This window comes from Gymnodraco acuticeps, unplaced genomic scaffold (assembly GCF_902827175.1).
Source record: "Gymnodraco acuticeps unplaced genomic scaffold, fGymAcu1.1, whole genome shotgun sequence".
In the NCBI taxonomy this organism is placed as follows: Eukaryota; Metazoa; Chordata; class Actinopteri; order Perciformes; family Bathydraconidae; genus Gymnodraco; species Gymnodraco acuticeps.
This window is the reverse complement of record NW_022990271.1, coordinates 6,364,428-6,386,044: the sequence shown is the minus strand read 5'-3', so window position 1 is coordinate 6,386,044 and position 21,617 is coordinate 6,364,428. Positions and strand designations below refer to the sequence as shown.

Below are 21,617 nucleotides of genomic sequence, written 5' to 3'. Positions count from 1 at the left end.
TTAACGTGTCCATTGTTGGAGATTTAGTCAGTATGCATAGAAGACTGTTACTGCTTTTCGCTAAGTGCGGATACCTTTGTGCAGAATCCCTGATTTCAGATCAACCTAGACAGACTATTACCATTACATTATGCATACAGGAGCAAAAGGCAGCAAGGTGCATTAAGAGTAGTCCTTTAGATGTGTGTAGGCTCATATTGTTCCTTTTATGAAGTGCACTATATCGCGCACGATTATTTCCCCTTATTAACATAATATTGGCTTTGAAAGACTGGAGCTACATGTATTTTTCTGCATGAATAATGCAGGTAAGAGACATGTCGTCTTCCACATTTCTTTTCCACGCATCGTGCAGCTCTTCCTCTCTGAAGTAGATGTCCTAAAAGCCTTTCCTGGGAGAGTGCAGTGAGGTGGACAGCAAAGCAGAACAAAAGGTTATTTTGTTGAAAGAGGCAGAGTGGTGACAAATTATGAACAACTCATTACACTGAGGTGGCACTTTGTAGAGCAGTGAAACACAATCAAACATTGAGGGTTGATCTCTGGGGGAATGTAGCAAGGTGCTAATAGCTCTCTGTCAGTGACAAAATGAATTACATTAGATTTCCCCAAAGGCCAAAATCTCATTAATACTTTAGTTCATTTCATGTTTTAGGATAATTTTTTTGTTATGTTTCTGCTCTGTTACACACAGTACTTTTTGAGTTAGAATAACTTTTTTTGTTTATACGTGACCATGGAAACAGAGGATGTGTACTTTTTTTACTTAATCATCATTATCATAAAATATATATGATACATTCTACACTATTTTACATAAAAAATGACATTGTTGTCTTTGCTGGGAAAGTATTATGTATGTAGACATATATCGTTTACCTGAGCAGAGAATTAAGTCACTCTCTTCCTCTGTGGGTGGGTGCTTTATTTATTTAGCTATGTGTATGAGTGGACAATTGTTTTGTATTTGGTCAAAGCCATATCGTCCAACCCTAAAAACAAAATGTGGGGAGGAGTTGTGTTTCTTTAAACATTTGGGGTTGCAAATTAACAGTACATAAAGGAGACTTTAAAAGGTTATTTGTATGTCTTTGTGTTCAAATATTGATTTAATATCGAAAAAAGACAAACAGTTGTTTCAGCAGTGTTTAAAGAATATGTAGACATTTGCTTTCTTGCACGAAGGTAAATGAGAAGTATGAAAGGGTCTAGAAGTTCAAAGAAGGGTTCGAGTTCACATAGCGATTGCATATGAAGTGACAGAGCTGCTAAAGCACTTCCCTTTGCTGGTGGGATTAACAGAGGAAAGATGAAAAGCAGCCAAGAAGACAATAAGAAAAAGAGTATCACGGAAGAGTGGTGAGGTGACACAAGTCCAGCCTCTACATTGTTGTGATAGAGCTCCATTATTAATGCGTGTCCTCTTGCAGGGCGGTGGGGTGAAGCGCTGTAGCCCTGCTGGAGTCTGGATAGAGTTATCAGCTGTTTGGATGCTATGGTGTTAAATAGCCCCTGTTAGGGCCAGCACATGTTCCCCCGGTGGCATCATCAAATCCCCTCGGCTGGGCTCCCCACTTTGCTTAATATCCCTTGTCAACAACTGCTTTGAGTTCAGTTCTCTCCAATGGTATTGTAATCAGTCACTGTTACGGACTAAACAGCTCCATTGGCCCTGAGGCCAGCTGCTGGGCATGTTTGGATCGGTGCCTGCATTGCAAAGGCCTGCCAGCATGGGGGCAGCACAGTTTGATGGACCCGTGATGAACAAACACATTTACACGCAGAGACATAAATACAAAGTCTAAAAACAACGACACACTTCTTTGTAACAAGAGAACATTACATATATTTATATTATATTTGTTTTGGTGAGGCTGGCTTTACTGAGGTCCCACATACAACACAACACACACACACACACACACACACACACACACACACACACACACACACACACACACATACAAGCACCTAAAAAGCCACACTCTTTTCCTATGACTTTATTATACTGCGAATTATACATAGAAAAGTTATTCTTATATGTAAGTTATATTGCTTGACAATGTAACAGCCATTGACAGGGATGAAGCTATTTTCCGACCCTACAGACCGCCCCATTCCCAAAATAGGCACAGCGAGGTAGCTTCAGTTCAAAACCATAAATCCCAAAAGCTGTTACAACACGTTGGAGATGTCTAGTTAACTAAATGGAAAACCTGATGAAAAGATTGGAGATATCACTTCGTTTATTGCCTGAAACATCATTATCTTAACAACACACAATCTCAAACACCAACAACTAGACCCATCCTGTGGAATGGGAAGCCTGCAGAAAATGACACCATTGCTATGAGCCTTCCCCTGTATTCATAGAACTTTTTAATGTCTAAAGTCAAAGCGCTGATAGGTCAAACATGCAGAAATGTAACCGAGGATTGTAGCTGAAGTTTGTTAATTTTTTTTTAAAATAGTGTCTCTTGGCAGCTCGTTTAAGTTTTAATTTGCATTCTCCAAATGGAATATTAAGTCTAAACAAATTATAATGGCAACAAAGTAGTAACTTAATTTATTTTGTGCTAAAGGTCCATTTCTGAGGGAGCTGCTCCTCCGTCTGATGGAGAGAGTGAATGAAAGTGATGGGTAGTGGGCAGCGGGCCAGCCTCAGTGATAAGTGGACCACTGCAGAGCTAGGAGTGTGGAGAAACCTGATATCAGGATGGCAGCACTCAGCATGTTCGAGGTGAGAGGCAGGCGGAGGGAGGGCACAACACTGACAACAGCATCGCTTCTAAGTGGACGGCTTGAAGATATTAACACAAGATGCTGTTCGGCTGTGGGAGTGGCATGTCAAGCAGAAGTGGTGCTGAGAGGAAATCTAACTAGACCAGTGAGTGAAGGTGAAACTATTTCACTTACTTTTGTGCCATGTGGGCTTATTTGTTTCAATTAAGTCTCTCATAAAACACACAGGCCACAACTGCAACTGACAGTCTTTCGTGAGCAGTGTGTGTGTTCATCTCACAGTTACTTTAGGTTGTGAAAAAAAGCACTTTGCTTTGAAACTCTTCTTTCTAATACATATTTAGCTCCTAGCTTTTATTTTAATGTGAAACAACATAGGCTACACAACGATGAAGGACACTCAGCCCTATTCCAGACCTCTGAATATTCTCACACTTTTCACATTTTGCTCGCTGATACAAAGTTCTGGTGTTCACTTGGAAATCATTAGCAAGTCTGAAGGATTCAAGTTGGCTGCTGACACACGGCAGTAGTCTTTTCGGCTCTTTGGTCATCTTCAAGCCTACCTCACCTTTTCTCAGTCAGGTGACTAGTGCAGAGAACTGGAGCGCATGACGGCTAACATTGGGTTTGTCAACTGTCATCTTTTAGTGTTTGGATCAACTGTCCAAAGAGGAACTTCATTAATGTTGAGCTAACTAAACCTCTCATGGAAAATCCTTCACCTTGTACTGCTCCCAAGATTAAAGCTTACAAAAATGCAATCATCTATTCTTTTAATCAGAGTCAATAATGCTGTTTGAGATGCAATGGACAAGAAATCGGTTATTGCCAAAGTGAAAATACATGTAAGTACTAATTAGCTTCCTGACTAGTTGGTTGATTACGCATCTTGTCATCATTGAAATCATTGTGAAGAGCTGCCATACTTTCCCCTTTAACTTTGAATTAAAAAATTCATTTTGGGGATTTTATTAGTTTTTGTTGAGTTTAAATGTGTGTGTTTATTGATAACCAGTGAGATTAAATGTCAATGGAGTCTGGGAATTTTGTTTAAAAAAAATTCATATATTCTTCTCTCAGAAAATGGCTAACATAAAGCTAATGTCATTCTGCATATAAAGCTAAATGGACATACATGTATGCTTTTATATTCAGTCAGTAAAAACACTAACTTTGTTTAGATTGCATCACCTTCCTCATTCCTGTTTCTTGAACAACATATGACAGGTTCAGAATGTATAGCAGTGGGTGGAGCAGGGTAATTAGAGCTATTGATCCGGCTAAATTATAGCCTTCGCCTTGTGCTGAAGGGCATGTGCTCAGCAAGCCCCGGTGTTATCTGATGACCCATGAAATCAATGGCCTGGCTGCAATCTCCCAGGTGATTTCCCTCATTCCATTTATCTCACAAGGCTGAGAGGATCCACAGGAACGAAAAACAGCACGTAAGGCCACGCACACTATTGGATACTCTTAATAAACATGCAATGATGCTACACAATTCCCTCTGAAGTCTGAGTGCAACAATCTCATCTTGCCTACAGTCCTGAGGGGCTGCGTGTAGGGGCTTGTTCCCTAGGAAACCATATTTTGCTCTGGTCCATGATGGATTCTGGTTGCCCGCCGAGTGACTGATGAAAAAAAGGTCATTACATAGAGATGACATTTGAAATGTCACCAAGGTGTCAGGCTGTTCTTACATACTTGTAGACCCCTTGTTTCTAATATCAATTCTACGTTTGAACAAGAAGGCAAGCGGTTGAGCACAATCCTCCACAAATAATGAACAAATTACAGTTTACAGAGCAGCAGCTTCTGATACGGTTTTATGTTTGTCATTCTTATGGTAGGATTTTTTCAAAGACAATTGTTAGACTTCCCAACCACCTAGTTATCCAAAAAATAATAGAATAACAATTAGAAAACCGACAAAATGTACACTTGATACAATATAATAGATAAGATAGATAAGATCTTTAATATGTCATTGTATAAGTACAACGAAATTCATATTGTAATTTCGTTGTACTTGTACAATGACTTATCTTGTCTTATATAACATATGGACACACAAGCAGAAGAGGGTGCATTGAAGATGATAGTAGAAAATGATAACAGAGGTTAGCACATGAATGCATGAATATTAAGAAAATGCCCTACCGCTTTCTTCTTTTTCATCATCACCATCATTTTGAAACTACCAGTATGATTGTTACCATTGATGTAAAGTAGTCTGTTATGATTTTCACAGATACAACAACAGAAAACTATTTTGAGCAAACATAGAAAGTGGATCACCCTATTTCTATTGTTCTCTAGTTTTGCTTCAGTAGTTGCTGGACAATGCTCCTGTTTTTCATTGGTGGCAGTAGCAGTAATACTAGAAGGGGTACTTGGCACCTCCCTGGCTTTGTTATCATTCATTTGGTAATAGTAAAGTGGGCCTCACCATCATCACCAGGTTCCCTTTACTCTCCAGCTGAATGACAGGATAAGGTCATTTTGTTGACCTGCTTCCTGCAGCAGCCACTTGGATAGTAATCACAAAAAATAACACCAACCCACTAAAGAGCCTCACACCGGGCAGGCCTGTGGACCCGTTTACAATGAGCACTCTCCATTCATTAATGCTCAGCAAAGCAGCTTTAAAAAAAAGGATCATGTCATCGGTATCAAGAATTAGGAACTTCAAATGTACGCATTTGTGTAAAACCAATACTTAAGTGTTTAATATTACGTTACAGGGTCAGCGTTCCATAAAATATAACAGAACACTTCAAATAACCTGCTATACCATGTAAGATAAACAAAACAACTAAGATTCAAATGAGTTTCTTTAAACAAACCAATATATAGGCTTTCAAAGTGAATATTCCTCCTTGTCCTACTAACACCTGTTGTAGAATGTAACTGCTGCTTAGAATGAGCCTCAAAATAAATCTGAACATCTTTTACTGATAATGTACAAACTGGAATAAGACACTCTTTGAGCTCTGAGTGTTAACATCTCCACGCTTCTTTAAAGACAGGAACAAAAGGTACTTTGAGGAGCCTCCTGTCTTTATTCACTTCTTCACTCAACCTTTAGTACCTTAACAAATCGCTGTGATATACAGCTATGTTTTAAAAAAACCCTTACTTGTCACAGGTTTTATATGCAGAGGATAGGCCCTCTTTCATGGAGGGACTACATCAAATCATCTGATATTTTAAAATAAAGAATTGCTCAACTGTCTGTATATGCGAAAACAATTAGTATGATCATACATCCCTGTAGGGTTAGGTCTGTACAATATGAAGTGATTCAAATATCACAATATTTTTGGTAAAATACCTCAATATCAATTTTGCAGCAATATTGTAGGGTTGACTATAAGTGCTCTTCATAAAAAATCTCAGTCATGATATACGAAGAGACTTTTATATTGTAGCCTCAGTTTACACTTTCAAGGCATAACAAATCAAACAATATCGTTAAAAGATTGTATGTGTTGCGCTTCACTATTTATTCTCCAAATATGTGTGTATACCAACATACGTGCACACACACACAACCATACAAGTATATACACCAGTCATTAACACAAACAAATGTATGGACCTTTGCCAAAAAAGGTCTTCACCCTTTTTGTTCGGACACAGCTCATGTCTGTGTTTGTCTCTTTTGATAAGGCCCTTTCATCTTGTTTGCATTGATTACAGGCTGACGAGTCACAGTGATACACTTAGGGGCCCTATTCATGTCTGCAGCCCCCGCGACACACACTGGGTCTATTGTTGCGAGGAATGTCTCCTTTCATGGCCTGAACCCGCCTGTGAAAGCATGTCAATAATCCCCAGTCAGTGGGCGCTTCACAATACCACTGCGACCAGCCCTCCGCCCGGACCTCTGTGGAAATATAGGCCCCGCTTTGCCCTCCTCCAAGAAGAAAGTGAGTGTGATGGTTGAAAGAGAGGACAGTTGAATGGATGAAGAAATGAATCTGATGGACGCTGATAATCAAACAACTTCACAAAAGGTGAGACTACTTACATAAGGAGAAAAGTGCTAATCAACGTTAAGCCTTTGAAGCAGTATGCAATCGCTCTTCACTTATAACCCTCTCACATACCACACCAAATATCTCGAGAACAGCTTTATTGCTTTGCCCAGCCCCTCCTTGTTTTCACACTTCACCAAGCATGGTTTCTCTTCTCAGGAAGTATCAAGATCCTTGTGTACAGCAGAAGCAGGAACCAGCATCATTTCGCTATAGAAGCTGCGGTTTCGGTCCCGAGGAGTTGTTTCAGCAGAGAATGTGAAACCATAAGCAGAATAAATGGGATTTGAGTCTTCGGTGGCCACTAAAATCATTGAAAATATACATCTGTTCAGTTTATTTTGGGGCTGGTGTGTGGGGAGGGGGCTGAAGGAGGCTGAAGGAATCCATTGGACAACCTCTCGCAGAGATGGGAGTGAAACGAGCCAATCATTGCTCTGTAAAGAATTAAAACCACCTCTGCAAATAACCCCAATATTTGTGTAGTGCCTCAGAGTGGGAGTTTCACAGCGTCTGGGTTTCCAGTGCAAATAAACAGTGCAGAGGTCTACAAGGGGGGACCGGCCCCCCTTATCCCAGAGGTGAAGCCCACTCCTTTGTTGCTGCCTAATCTAGGCCACTCTCTACTGAGTGGGATAAAAAGTGGATCTGAGTGTGTGTTTGTGAAATATCCACGGCTCTCGGTGTGTGAAATGAAGCTGTATGATAATGTCTGTTTGTGTGTGGTTCTTGAATCTGATTCTCGGGGCTGTGGAGAGCACCGATGTGTTTACCAGTTTATAGATAACCCTCATCCTCACACTGCAACCTAGGCATACTGTACAAGTCCCAGGATCCTCAGCGCATAGCACACTGACAAACATCAGCACAGTTGACCAGCAATTCTGCATAAATGAACAGTACCTGCACGCTTGAGATAGGTTGAGTAGAATATGATGTTGATATGATAGCAGTTGGTTTTGGACAGCGTGAGATGTGCTTGACATCCAACGCAAAGTAGAGGTCATAACGGGTCATTCCCACAGTTTTTGGAACGGTCTGAATTATATTCAAGTTCATTAAGTCTGCTACTATCCCAATGTACTGCAGCAGATATCATGTTGGTGCGTCAATGTGTCAAATAACGAAAAATCGTGCATTCTATCATTATCATTACTGGGGAAAGAAATAGTTTTTGATGCAATATGGAGAGAGTGAGGTGTGACATTTGGAGGAAAATGACATATATTGCTTCCATTTTGGCCCGCAGTTGCTCGATAATTGGTGGCACATTATGTTGTCTGTGTTATTAAGGTTGTTTCAGGAAGTTCTAGTATCATTATTCTGGGATATCTTAAGAATGGGTCTGCATGTCCTTGCTTCAAATGTCAGTCTGCTCCCTCTTTCTAAAAAGAAAAAGTAATGTATGTGAACCAGATCCAAACACTTGAAACCATTAAGACCCTAACCCTATGACTGTGAAGATAATTGGACAATTTATTTGGAGTGTGGCTTGTTTGGAAGTAGAGAATACCTTTATATACTTTTCTGTTTTCCTTTACATAAAATGTACAAGGTGAGTCTGTATGTCAGTATTTGTGTATTTGTGCAGAAGTACATAGTTTCTAAACATGTAACACTTTTATCAAATGCATCTCAATGCAAATGTTATTTCCGTGGCGTTAAAATAACTTGGTTGAAAAAGAGACCTGGCAAGTGACTTACAAGTGCTCATAAGATCCTAAGTAATTTGCTCTTTTATTCCAGTTGGAGGAATAGGTTTTTAGCACTATATAAACAGTGGTTTATTCTGTTTTTAACACCCTTTAAATATGAATTACACATAGAAATGTAATCTTTTAAAGGGTTATGGTGATTTATACTAGAATAAAGTGTTCGGAGAGCGCGAGACTCCTTAGCATTCATACCTTTGTGTCATTTATGTTGCAATGTCCATGGTGCTGAAGGAGATACTGAATACACTTTTCATATCATTTTGCACATTTAAGGTCCCATGTCATGGCCATTTCTACTGATCATAATTCCATTGTTGAGGTCTACTAGAATAGATTTAAATTGTGCAATTTTCCAAACTCACATTGGTTTCTCATACAGCATCTCTGTAAAGTATGTGTATTCACGCTCTGTCCTAAACGGCTTGTTGGAGCTCCTGCCCCTCCTCCCTGTGAGCCCAGTGTGCTCTGATTGGTCGGGACATTGCGAGGCTCGCTGCAAGGCTCGCTGCGAGGTTTCCGGGTCGGCGATACAGCGAGAACAAGCGAAACTCATCCTGAGCACACAAACACTCACAGCCGAAGTAAAAACAATAAGTGTGGCTTAATATTGAGTAAGAAAAAGATTTAGAACGCTGTGAGAATGGGTCTGCGGAGAGCATTTCTCCACGATCCCAACTCGTCTATTACCAGCGTTCAGGGAGCTCTATGCAAGTCAATGGGGACTCCCTGTTAGTTAGCCAAGGGATCCTGGTGTGTGTGAGGTACTCCGCGCAGGGGCGTCACCTGGACCTGAAAACATTCGGGGCTTAGCCCACAGTGGCGGCGGCCGCGGCGCTACAGTGGAATGTTCTACTGCAACACTCCCCACACACAAACACAGATACACCCGCGACTGTTACAATGAAGGCTCGATAATCAGCTCACGGCATATAGGCAGGGTAAAGTGCTATTTTATATGAGTGGGGAGCGGACCTCACCTCCTCTAGGGGGGTCCGGGAGGATGCTCCCCCGGGAAGATGTTTGTTTAATTATTGAAATTAAAAGCATCAATCTGGTGCACTTTGAGAACAACATGAAGAGATCTATGGATACATCCATATGAAACAGAACTATAAACAGATTTTCTTTTTCTTTATGGATATTTTACAAATCGCTCCCCTTTCAAACTGTATTCTTGTTTTACTGCCATATAGTATTTCATAACTGTTTTTCCTCTATTCTCTTCTTTTTTTTAAAACTATAATGATCATATGAAGGTGTGCCGCGGAAATAATCTTTTGAATAATTTGTGACCAAACCGTTTGAGACCCACTGAGATAACTTAGACTAAAGTTAACTATCTAAACCAGTGGTTCTCAAACTTGTGTACTTTAATTGTGGCCAGCCTAAGGCACACCTGTGCAATAATCATGCTGTCTAATCAGCATCTTGATATGCCACACCTGTGAGGTGGGATGGATTATCTTGGCAAAGGAGAAGTGCTCACTATCACAGATTTGTTCAGATTTGTGAACAATATTTGAGAGAAATGGTTATTTTGTGTATATAGAACATGTTTTAGATCTTTGAGTTCATCTCATGAAAAATGGGAGCAAAAACAAAAGTGTTGCATTTATATTTTTGTTCAGTGTATTTAGGGGCGTGGGGAATGAAGAGAAAAATATATATGAGCATTTTATGAGCATGGGATTTTTACCCCTCATATAAACATATGCATAATGCTGCACTATACTTTGCGGCCACACGCCGTTGCCAAGCAACGCTTATTGTTTAGGTGTCCTTTGATAAGCAGGCAGTCATATCATTAGCTAGAACTAGCTAGATCTGATAGATTTGGACATAAACGCGAGTGAAGTATAACCGGACGCGAGAGAGAGAGAGATCAGAGATCAGATCAGCTGCTGCTGACCGAGAACACGCAGCTCGGCATTATCACAGCTCCGCCGCAGACCGTTGAGTGGAGCAAAATTAAATACACTAAGAGTTAGACCTAACACACTTAGCTAGTAAATCTACTCTGGAACTAGCTAAACTAGTTATAAATATGTGTATTCTTTACTGTCGGGTCAGTTATTACAGGTTCAGCGAGCTGCACGACACTGACGGGCTGTCAGGAGAGGGAGAGGAAAAGAGAGCACCCCGTTTATTTTTCCCATTTTATTATCCAGAATTACTGTAAACCTTTGAATAAAGTAGTTAATCTACTATTAGTAGTTTGTTTAAATGCATTACTTATGTTGTTGTTTTTCATTAACAAAAATAAATCTCACGTACCCCCTGCAGTACTCCAACGTGCCCTAGGGGTCCGCGTACCCCCATTTGAGAACCACTGATAAACACTCAGAGAGTCCTTTAGCTCACCTGAGCCTCTCAGTCTGAGAGGAGAGCTCTCCTCCAGTTTGTTTGTGGAACAAACAGCTCCTTATGTCCGTTAGTGCAGCTAGCTAACCAGATGCTAACAACACGGTCTGGCACCTGCTGGCACCGGTCCCTCTCTCCCTCTCTCTCTACCTCTACCTCTCTCTCTCTCTCTCTATCTCTCTCCTCTCCTCTCTCTCTCTCTCTCTCTCTCTCTCTCTCTCTCTCTCTCTCTCTCTCTCTCTCTCTCTCTCTCTCTCTCTCTCTCTCTCAATTCAATTCAATTCAAAAAGCTTTATTAGCATGACCATATTTACATACAGTATTGCCAAAGCTATGTATAAGTGTAACATCTATACAAAAATACATACAAATAAACAAATAAACAAACTGCTAAGATAATGTTTTTTTATTTTTTTTACAAGGAATACAGATTCATTTTATTCATATAATACAACAAATCTCTCTCTCTCGAGCCGAGCTTGAATGACACAAGCACACGTTTATTTCCATGCAACTCTCTGATTCGTCTGGTGTTTTGCCTCTGTTGCATTCACTGAACACGGGAAATTACAGTCCTGCCGTCCTCTCTTCTGTCATGATGAGGTTCATGTAAAGCACGGTTAATGTATTATATTATTGAGGGAGAATTGTCCGGGGCTACAGAAAAGGCATCCCGCATGCCCAGAACAGGACACTGGCTCCGTGGATTGGTCCATTTGGGCCAATCCAGTCATTTGTTGTTGATTTGGGTATTCACACGTCACAGTACCCAGGAAGCAAACAATGGAAAATGAGAAATCTCCAACGAGGCGTTTTGGGGCAGCATGGACTGTGTTAGAGTTGTACTCGCTACAGGGTGTACTTTGAGGGTTTTTAACTCTGCAGACCGTTCACATGCATAAAAACCTTCATAACACACAAGGGGATTATGACATGGGACCTTTAAAATAACATCTGTCACAAAGTGTGAGTGTTAGAGATGACAGAAAGAAATGTATTTTACTTGAAATGGTTTAGAATTAATGTAAAACAGTCTACCGCTTTATGATTTATGTCCAGAAAGTAAACTTTGATTTAGCTGCTGCATGAAGAAAACTTCAATTTGTATTAAACATAGAATAAGACAGTAATGGTTCCTCCATTTGATGAAAAAGCATGTAATCTATTGTGATGTTGGATGCCATTCTGCCATCATTTCTGCATAGACTCACTGTGTGACAAACACACATTTATATAAATAGAGAATATACCATCACAAGTGACATTTCAGTCGTGGTAGATTAGTTGAGGAGTGGGAGAAAGACAATCAGGACACAAAATGTGCAGATCAGTTGATGGTGTTCATGATAATTGGTTCTTCAAGAATTTAGCCTCCTTGTATTGGGAAGGAGTCTGTTACTAAGAACGTCTTTAGTAATGATGCTTCTGTTAACATGTATTAACCTTAAAAAGGTTTGTGACATTTTACATCATTTACAACCATCTTAGCCTGAAGATGATTTTGGACAACAAGTCCATGTTTTAACAACGTGAGTCTGAACAAAGTTAGTGTCTATAATGCTTCTGGAGCCTACATTTGTGCATCTATTCTTGTCTTTGTACATTTCTCTTACACATGTAGCCAGAACTCAAGCAGTCTGCAAGTCTGTGTTTGTCAAAGGTCAAACCACTGCAAGTCAGAAGGGAAATTATTTCAGTGTGTTTTTACATTTACAGCAAGAGGAGCTCATAGTCAGTGTTACGTCCCAGAAAAGTCAGAATGTTTTCAGTTACTCAGTTATGAAATGTTCACACTTTTTTATGAACATATTACACGCACACACTTGGAATGTCACCATATTGTAGATATTGTCACATAATGAACCTTTGTGCAACTATCTTAGTAGGCTATAATAACACTTTCTTTTGGCATGCTGCATAAAACTAAAGCCTTATTTGTAATAGCTAAATCTATGCCGCAATGTAATAGCTAAATCTATGCCGCATGTGACCTGAGTAAAGTCCCACCACAACAGGGACGTGCACAGGTACGGGGGCTAATGTTGCCCGGGCAACGGCCCGTTTTTCCTTTTTGACTGACCTGCCCCTCTGTTATAGTCGAATAAACATGATAAGCCCACAATTAGTATTGTAGTGTCTCGCTGCGGGAAACACATCAGCTTCATTTTTCTTCTACTATTTATTTTACTTCTTCTTCTCCTCCTTCTTCTTACATGTAATTGCCCGCGAAATTTTGAATGAAGAACTCGTTTCAGTGTGAACGATAGACTGTAGGCTATATAGCCTATAAAGGGTGTGAACTCATTCTACAGTATGACCACAAAAGTGTTTTAAACCAGGTAGGCCTACGTTTTTATTATTTATGTTCTATATCGCTAAGTGTGTGATTACACATGTTACGTATTATATATATATATATATAATATTTATTATAGGCTATTGGTGCCGGTGCGTTAAGACCACCTCTAGTGTCGGATTTTGGAAAATGGATTTTGAGTTTTCTCATGGCAGGGACTTTACTTCCTCTTGACACCATCGGTTATTTCTGTGTCTTTTCATCTGCTCCGTAAACTCCTATTAACCATCCATGGTAAACTCCCTCAACGCGCCACTCGCTCTCTTTTCGATCGCCCTCTCACAGGAGAACCCTTCACTGTCCCGCTTTATTGTAGGATTTCTGCCATGTCTCTATACTTTAAATTTGACCATCTCTGTTTATTAAGTTATGGAATAAATAAATAAGTAGGCTAGTTAGATACCTTACCGTTATAGCGCTCATAAAGAATGATAAGAATAAGAATAATGCGTGTTGAACTGGTTTAATTAATTAGTGAGTTTATTTAAGGTAATTATAAGCCCTATTTTATCAGTATGTCTGCACAGCAGTTACAATGGTCAAACTACATTGAATTGTCCCCATTTATTCTTTAATAGTTACTAACATTAGATATTTTAATGAGATATGGACCGCAAAACTAAAAACGTCCCTGGTTTTCATTTTAAAAATCAAGTCACCGAATGCAAGTAGTTGCCTTAGCTTATTTTGTTATGAGATGATGATGTGAATTACTGTTCAAATTAGTTAATGTAATAGTCGTTTTGGTCTTATATTTTTTTTCGGGGGGGAGGTCCTTTTTCCAGTTTAGAGCAATAGCCCCTCCAAATGTCTGTGCACGTCCCTGCACCACAATATCCTAGAAATTCAGATGTGTCACTTAAAAAGGACAATTCTCACAAAAGCTCTATTTATTTTCACTTTTCAAAGTTACTTCTGCTATTTTACTTCAAAAAATAGTATATTGTAAGTGACCTCTTCATATAATAATGATGGTATAGGTGAATTATTGTTTACCTAAATGGGTTTTGAGAAGTCCTGTCTGTCAGAATCATCGACATCAGTGTAAATCAGTGCTTGTTTTGAGCAGATGAGAGAACTAGCAAAGTTCCCTCAGGAAGCTTTGGTTTTGAGAAGTAAAAAAGTTTGTTTCTCTTTCAGTTGACAGTCTGTTGCTGCTCAAACCACTGTAATTACAACCAGAAGTACTAAGATAATTTATCATTAGGGAAGCCTTGTGTGAAAAATCTTCTTAAAAGTGCCCTCAGTTTATGAGTTATTATCCCAACTCATGTCAGAGCATCTGCAGGAGGGATACATTTGTTGCTAAGCAACAGCTAAAGCTCGCAGATTGCTCACTACAGTCATGTTCAAAATGTGGTTTACTTCCTGGCTTTGGGGCTCTTTGTTATGCTACAAATGATATGAAATGTAAAAGAGTTATTCTATCTGCTTTTACAAAAAATACATTAAATACAAATACAAAACTGAAATGAACTGCTGTTATCACACATAATTGACATTTGCTCAGATGTTTGATTTAGTTTCTCTAGATTGTGTCAGTAACACATATTTAGTTTATTGGTTTCAACACATACACCTTTTATGTCACTGTGACATCTGTCAAACAAGCATATTAAAGATTTATCATTTTAAATAATCCGGAGGTAGCAATATAGTGTGAAGACAATCTAGCTAGCACCAACATTTAACCAATCCTAATAAACCTATACCATGAGGATTATTCAGCCACACACTCTGTACTTGTTTCAGGTAGGCTACTTACAAAAACACAATATATTTAAATGTAAATCTAAGTGGGCTGAATGGACACCCAGATAAACAAATAAAGAATACAATGTTCTAAGAAAATTAGGGCAGAAACAGATGAGTGAAATGGGCACATGTTTGAGCGAGCTAAATGCTTAGTTTTTGCAGGAAATGTGTTCATGGTGGATGGTATTAAAGAGAGGGGGGAGAATCAAACTGATATTTAGCCCCTACTGGCTTTTTTCCCCTCCTGCTTTTGTTTTATGCAGGGCTCTTTTTACCACATGGTAGTGACAGATTGTTTGAGCTGAAAGGAAAAGCCATTCGAAGCTAATTAAGCAGCCATTCCAGGCTCTATTCGCAGGCAGGAGGGAGAGCAGCACAGGCATTTGTCAGCGCCGTACCCAACGTGGGTTTAATTGACAACCCGAGCTCCTGACTGACAGCTCTTCCACCCCTGAGCCAATCGTAGGCTGCGCAGGAAGACAGCTGCGACGCCATTGGATAGCACGCAGTGAAGAGGGCGGGAGAGGACCCACGTGGGGGCCGGGCACAGTGAGCCATTCTTGATAGGCTGACGTGTTGTATATACCTAGTGCTGCTGATAGGGAAGCTTGTAGATGCTTGAGGTCTCGTTAGAAATAGGTCGATCAATTCAAGTCACTCAAAGGACACTCTGCTGTAGATTAAGCTGTATTGACATCTCCTGTTGCTATTGGGGTCTTGAAAGAATTGTTATCAGTTTTCTATTTTTCTTGGCATTATTTTTTTGTGCTTCTGTGCTTCTCTTGATTTGAGAGCATAATGTGCTAAAGATACACAATGATTGTTAATGGTCGGACTATAATTCTAACATAACATAAGTACGTACCACATCTACTGCATTGTGTTTTTTTTTGTATTCAAATTGTGAATTATGTATTTGGTTATGGGGTTATTTTCTTGTTTACATCTGCATATACTGTTTGAAACGGCCTAGTTTTTATTTATAAAACTCTCAGGTAAATATTTGAAGCGTAACACTCTGAAACAGCAAGGATATATAATAAATTACTGCCTTTTGTTTTGAACAAGTTGTTGAACGCACTGAATGTCACTTCAAATCCAAAATGGCGAACATGTGAGGTCACACACCGCAGCCCAATCAGAAGGCAGGTGCACTGGGCACCCCACGTGGGGGATACCGTGCTGGGATTGGCCACCTTGGCTAAACTCCTATCGGAGCACCCGATTGGCCAGAGCAGGGCCCTCTCTCGGCAGTCGGGTCCTCGTGTCAGTGCACAGTCTGTGTGTGGTACAGCGCGCGGCGGAGGAACTGGGTATGCCCAACAGCAAGCTCGTGGTATATTTCACAACGGTCGACATTAGGAAAAAAACAGTTTACTCGCCAAAAAAATAATCTTTGGACTTACTGGAAGATTCGTGTACTACTACTGGATGTAATATTGTTCAAAGTTGTATGCCGTCAACAACTCGTCCCGAAACCGAGGGGTTTCCAGCGACCGACCGGACGGAGAGACGTTCTCCGCCTCGGGATCACCGGGGTTTTAAAGGACTCTCCAGGGGCAAAGAAGTGCACGAATAACAGAAACTGCGACGGAAATCTTCCGCCTTTATCTCTCCGTGCTTACGGCTTCAAGAGAAGGATATTACGCTTTTTGTGTCTGGATACTATTATTGGTTACCTGTGCAGAAGAGAGGGGAGGAATCAGCCCAGACAAAGGTAAAAAGGGCGACATGAAGAGAGCCGCTAACAAGACGGGAGGTGGTGGCGGTGTGGCTTCATGGCAGCCGACTTTGAAAGCTCCTTGTTTTCTGATTTTCTTTTTTTCCCGGACCACCAAAACAACCCCGTTGTGTGTTCTTGTTTCCTTTTGTGGAAGCCAACTCGTTAGATTTATGATTAATACAAAGCCACCATGTCGTTAAGGTTGTGATCAAAAGTATGAACTTTGGGATTTATTTGATACATCGGATCAGAGGCATTGTGCATGTGTTTCCCTCTGTAATGCAAAATGAGGCGAATCATGTTGATTATAGACAGGAAATGTATGAAAAGAAAAACATGTTGATGCCAAATTGACGAAAAACACATTTTAGGCTTATTTGGGCAAGGAGTAGATAATAAACCGGTTAGTTTCTTAAAGCTTCAATTCCTGTCGAGTTACAAGGTGCTATGGTGGTTTGATGCGAAAGTGATCTAGCGCCTCAGCTGTGCCTCGTTTTCTGTTTGTATAGGTACAAAGGAGAGGCCGACGAGGTGATCCGTCCAGCGGTCTAAGTGTGTGCCTCGTAGCCGAGAACAGGGCTTTGTCCGCCGCCATCCTGCGTTTACAGGGGAGGGGGTGGCGGTGATTTACCGCACCTTCACAGGATTAAGGAAAGAGAGCGAAAACACACCGAATTCTCTTGAGTGAAGGACACGACATGTATCCACAAGGCCGGCATCCGGTAAGTAGTTTTTTTTCTTTGTCACTGTGTGTAAATTGCAAATACACCGCCCTTCAAAGTAGCCTAATTAGCTCGTCAGACTGGTGCTGCCGATCCACACCTTACTATTTATGGTCTGCATCGGTGCTGCTGCTGTGGCGCTGCTCACTGCCAGCAGAGAAACTGGGAGATCGTGTTTATTGGCGATAAGATCAGAGCTTTTTGTTGAAGTCAGGAAAGTAGATCATCACCCCTGCTGTAATCTGACTTCATTCCACAGTGCAGTTTCTGTAGTCACATGTTAACACTGCGAAGAGGGAAATTGTTTTTGTGTGCAACACACCACAGGTTTATGTATGTTTCTTATCCCTTCCTTATCATCCTACCATGTACTTTTGAGGATGGATGAAGTGATCCTCGGTGCACATGTTGTTACTCTGCAGAGAAATGTGAAGGCAAACCATCAGATAGAAGAAAAAAACTGCTCACCAAGACAGAAGAGTGGGCGGATATGGCGAGATGACACTATTATCTGTACTGTGATGGCGTTATTTACACCTGCGGTCTCTGCAATCTTGCACCTTTCAGGCACCTCACCAGCCAGGGCAGCCTGGCTTCAAGTTCACAGTTGCAGAGTCCTGCGACCGGATCAAAGACGAGTTTCAGTTCCTGCAGGCCCAGTACCACAGGTAATGACTATCACACTGTAAACATCATTGGCTTCCTGGAAAGAATAGGATGAGGAAGCTGTGTCTGTCTTGTTCCATTTGTGTAACTCAACACACTGATGTTACAAATATCTGTTCAGACATGTTAACGTAGCATAACATACACAAATGAATGCATACATCCAACTTTCCATAACGGTACATTTCATTTCTCTCTTCTTGAAGTCTGAAAGTGGAGTACGACAAACTGGCTAATGAAAAGACAGAGATGCAGCGCCACTACGTCATGGTAAGGGCAGCCTTCGTAAAGCTCTGAATGTGATTTAGTGCCGTGTCCTCCCTTTAGCCTCAGGTGAACACTCACAGGTGTTGCAGCCCTGTGTTTTGAAGAGGCCATGTTAGCATTTGTCCCTGCTTGCTGTTGTTGCCTCACGCCAGTGTTTTCATTGGATAAGAAGGCACATTGTAGGTGTGTGCGTGGGGGGTTGAAACTAGCAGGGGTCAAATATCCAACTATTGATTGTTGGGTGTGACGACCCCCCTCTATGGGCCTGGGGTCCTCTTTATGACCCTGCACACCCCCTCCCTAACGCACCCACCATGACCCACTGGGGGTTAATGACTGGTCTGCTGGCTTTGTGCATGAATCAGAGGGTATCCTGTATTTTTTTGTACTTCCTTACTGACCCACGGTGAACCCTGGGGTCATTGAGACACTTTGGACACACCCAGGGGTTTGAGAGATATGGGGAGAACAATCATAAAGATAATAGACTATTCGTGGGGCAAAGTGCTGTCGTTAGAATCAATATCATATACATGAAAAAAATGTAAATTATAGACATCACAAGTCTTATCACTAATGTCGTCAACAAAAGGAAATATCAGCAACTTTTTGAGACCCCCTAATAACTTTTCTTTAAATCAGAAATGTCATTCATTAGCTCATTCTAGCTTATCAAAGGTGAAGACAAGCAGATTGGCTTAGTCCTTAAATGACAGTTAACTCATTTCTGTTGGGTTCTGAAGGTCAAACAAAACAAGACATTTGAAGACACCATATTGGGTTTTGAGAAATGTGACATTCATTTTTGTTTTTAAATCTTTTAGGATTTTTTAAAAAACTTCTGCATTGTGTACGTGGAAAAAGAACAATCTTTATCTGGCGAGTGTTTTAACTTAGCCCTCTCTCAGTTTGTCTGTACATGCTTATCTTGTTTGTACATAAACCAAACGCAGCAGTACGTTTGTTAAATATTATTTTCCCTGCGAGTAACCAGAAGGTGGTGGGAGTAGCTATAATAAATGGAGGCGGTTAGATAAACAACACTGACACAGCACTGGGCTTTAGTTTCTATCTGTTGGTGGGCTCACAAGGTTTTGCCAATCACCAGCAGATAATGCTGTTTTGGACGAGTGTCTCTGAAGCCGCAGGCAGGCAGTGCCCAGTAGAAGCTGGTGACACAGTCTGTCAGCTGTGGTTGCACAAAGAACATGAAGTTGTCATCCTCTATGGTAAATGTCACTGTGTTTTTAATAGCTCACGCCTCGTGCTGCAACAAGTATTCAACTTGTCTCCTTTATTGTTCTGGTGCCTTAGAGGACGGATACAAATGTCAAACCAGTCACCACAATCTCCCTTTTTACGAGCAGATTCCTATTCCTCAGTAACTAACAAGAAGTTGGGATTCCTATTTAGTTGACTGCAATTAAGAAATGTAGATATCAAGGATGGCATAATGCCCTTTGTTTACTTGAATGTACAAATGAAAAATGCATCTTAGTAAAGCAATTGAAGAAAATGGTTGTGCTTTCTTTATTATGTATTAATGTTTTATCTTCTCCTTTTTTTTTTTACAGTACTATGAGATGTCCTATGGGCTCAACATTGAGATGCACAAACAGGTATGTAGCCATATCAGGGATGCTCTGTGTGCAGCCTAAACACTGATGTTGTTCCCCTTAGTGATCGAGGAATATAAACACGCATACCTGCCCTTACTTTCTACCCTTAAATGGCTTTAGGACGCATACACACACTGGCTTCCCGTAGTGAAAATGCTGACAGGCTAAACAACACGAAGGGCACGCTGCCTGATGTGGATGCTTTGATAAGATTAAAGCGAAGTATTTGGCAGGCCGTCTTGAGAGGATGTGTTTTTGTCTGGGTTGTCCTTCTGAATGTGTGTGTGCGCACATATGCCTGCTCTATTCTGTGTGTGTCTCCCCAGTGCCAGGCGGGCTAAAAGCTCATTAGTTCAGCTGCCACCCAGCACTGGGCATCCTGCTGCAGTGGAAAGACTTCTCCAGATAAATAGGGCAACAATATCTGCAGTTTCCTCCACACCTCCCAAGCAGCCATTCCAGTTGCCAGGGGGTTCAGACATGTTAAAATCATCTTCTCATCGAAGCGGTGACCGCGTTTCACATCACTCTTCTTTATTGTTTTGATCTTTGGCCCGTCATGTCCAGAGTTATGGAGGCATGTTGGTTTAGTGTTTGTAGAAAGCCTCGCTCAGCCCAGATCCTAGGTCAGCTAGAAGCCCTGCATGCTGCTGAAGTGTCCCTCAGCATAAAGCTTCGTCGATCATGCTTTTCTGTCAGCTCTCATATTTCTCTGGATAGAAAAGAAGTGTTGTCTTTATTCCCTTTTTGATGTGTTTTTGTTTTGTCTGACTGGATGCTTAACATCTTTACGTCTTCCAACACTATGTTGGAAATGAGTTTTCTCGCTTAATTTGTTTGTGTATGGCGAAAAACAATTAAATGAGCAACAATTGGAAAGAAAATGAATGAAGGGGACATTTTGATAAGTCAGCTATTCAATCAAAGGTTTGATGCTTTTGTGTTTTTATTGCATTATAAATGATATCTCAGTCTTTCCAACAACACAAGCTCTCTGTGATGAGCATAGGGACTATTCTACTCAGTTTATGGATAAAACAATCGGAAATTGAGAAATGCATCTTGAAACAGTTGTTATGTCCAGCCCACGGCTTGCATTGAGACTCATATCATCCTCAATGCTCTTCAGAAGTCAGATTACACCTTCAAACAACACTGCAAAACAACTCTGTTTAGCTAAAGATCTGCCCCAGGCCTTTTAGTCAGCCGTGTGAAACCTACATTTTCTTTTCTATTAAGCGACATTAGCATAATCTTTTATTCAGCCCACTTTAAAAGAGGAAAAAGATAACCGTCATCTCAAGATGCCCCTCTTTTATCTTTCTCCACTTACATTTTCTCTGATTCTGTTTCCCTCGGTCACCTTTGCCTCCTCCATTCTCCCTTTTCCACCTCCGTCTCGTGCCCTCGTGTCTTTTCATTGCTTCCCCCTCCTCTGTGTGCACCCCTACCCCAACCATGTGATGTGAATGATGGCCCTTGTGTCATTAGCTGTGTGATATGATGTATGAGAGTGGGAGTCTGTCAGAGGGGGGGGAGAGGGAGAGGTGGGGTGGAGGCTTCATGGCTCTCAGATCCAGAAGGTTAATGGCATCAGTGGGAGGGTGGCACACTGCACAATTCATCAGGTGCAGACGTTTCTTGTAGG

The 21,617-nt window shown here is 40.9% G+C and overlaps 1 protein-coding gene across 12 annotated transcripts in view; it reads left to right on the top strand.

Moving 5' to 3' along the window:
- Nucleotides 1-16,231: 16,231 nt before the first annotated feature.
- The window catches only part of LOC117549338 (transducin-like enhancer protein 3-B), a 31,909-nt gene continuing 26,523 nt past the window's right edge, over nt 16,232-21,617 (top strand). For all 12 annotated transcript variants that reach the window (XM_034221175.1, XM_034221172.1, XM_034221167.1 and 9 more), the window contains exons 1-5: nt 16,232-16,689; nt 17,205-17,417; nt 17,985-18,085; nt 18,290-18,353; nt 19,925-19,969. In XM_034221175.1, coding sequence (XP_034077066.1) covers nt 17,394-17,417; nt 17,985-18,085; nt 18,290-18,353; nt 19,925-19,969 — 234 coding nt within the window. In that variant the 5' untranslated portion in view covers nt 16,232-16,689; nt 17,205-17,393. The remainder of the gene's footprint in view (nt 16,690-17,204; nt 17,418-17,984; nt 18,086-18,289; nt 18,354-19,924; nt 19,970-21,617) is intronic.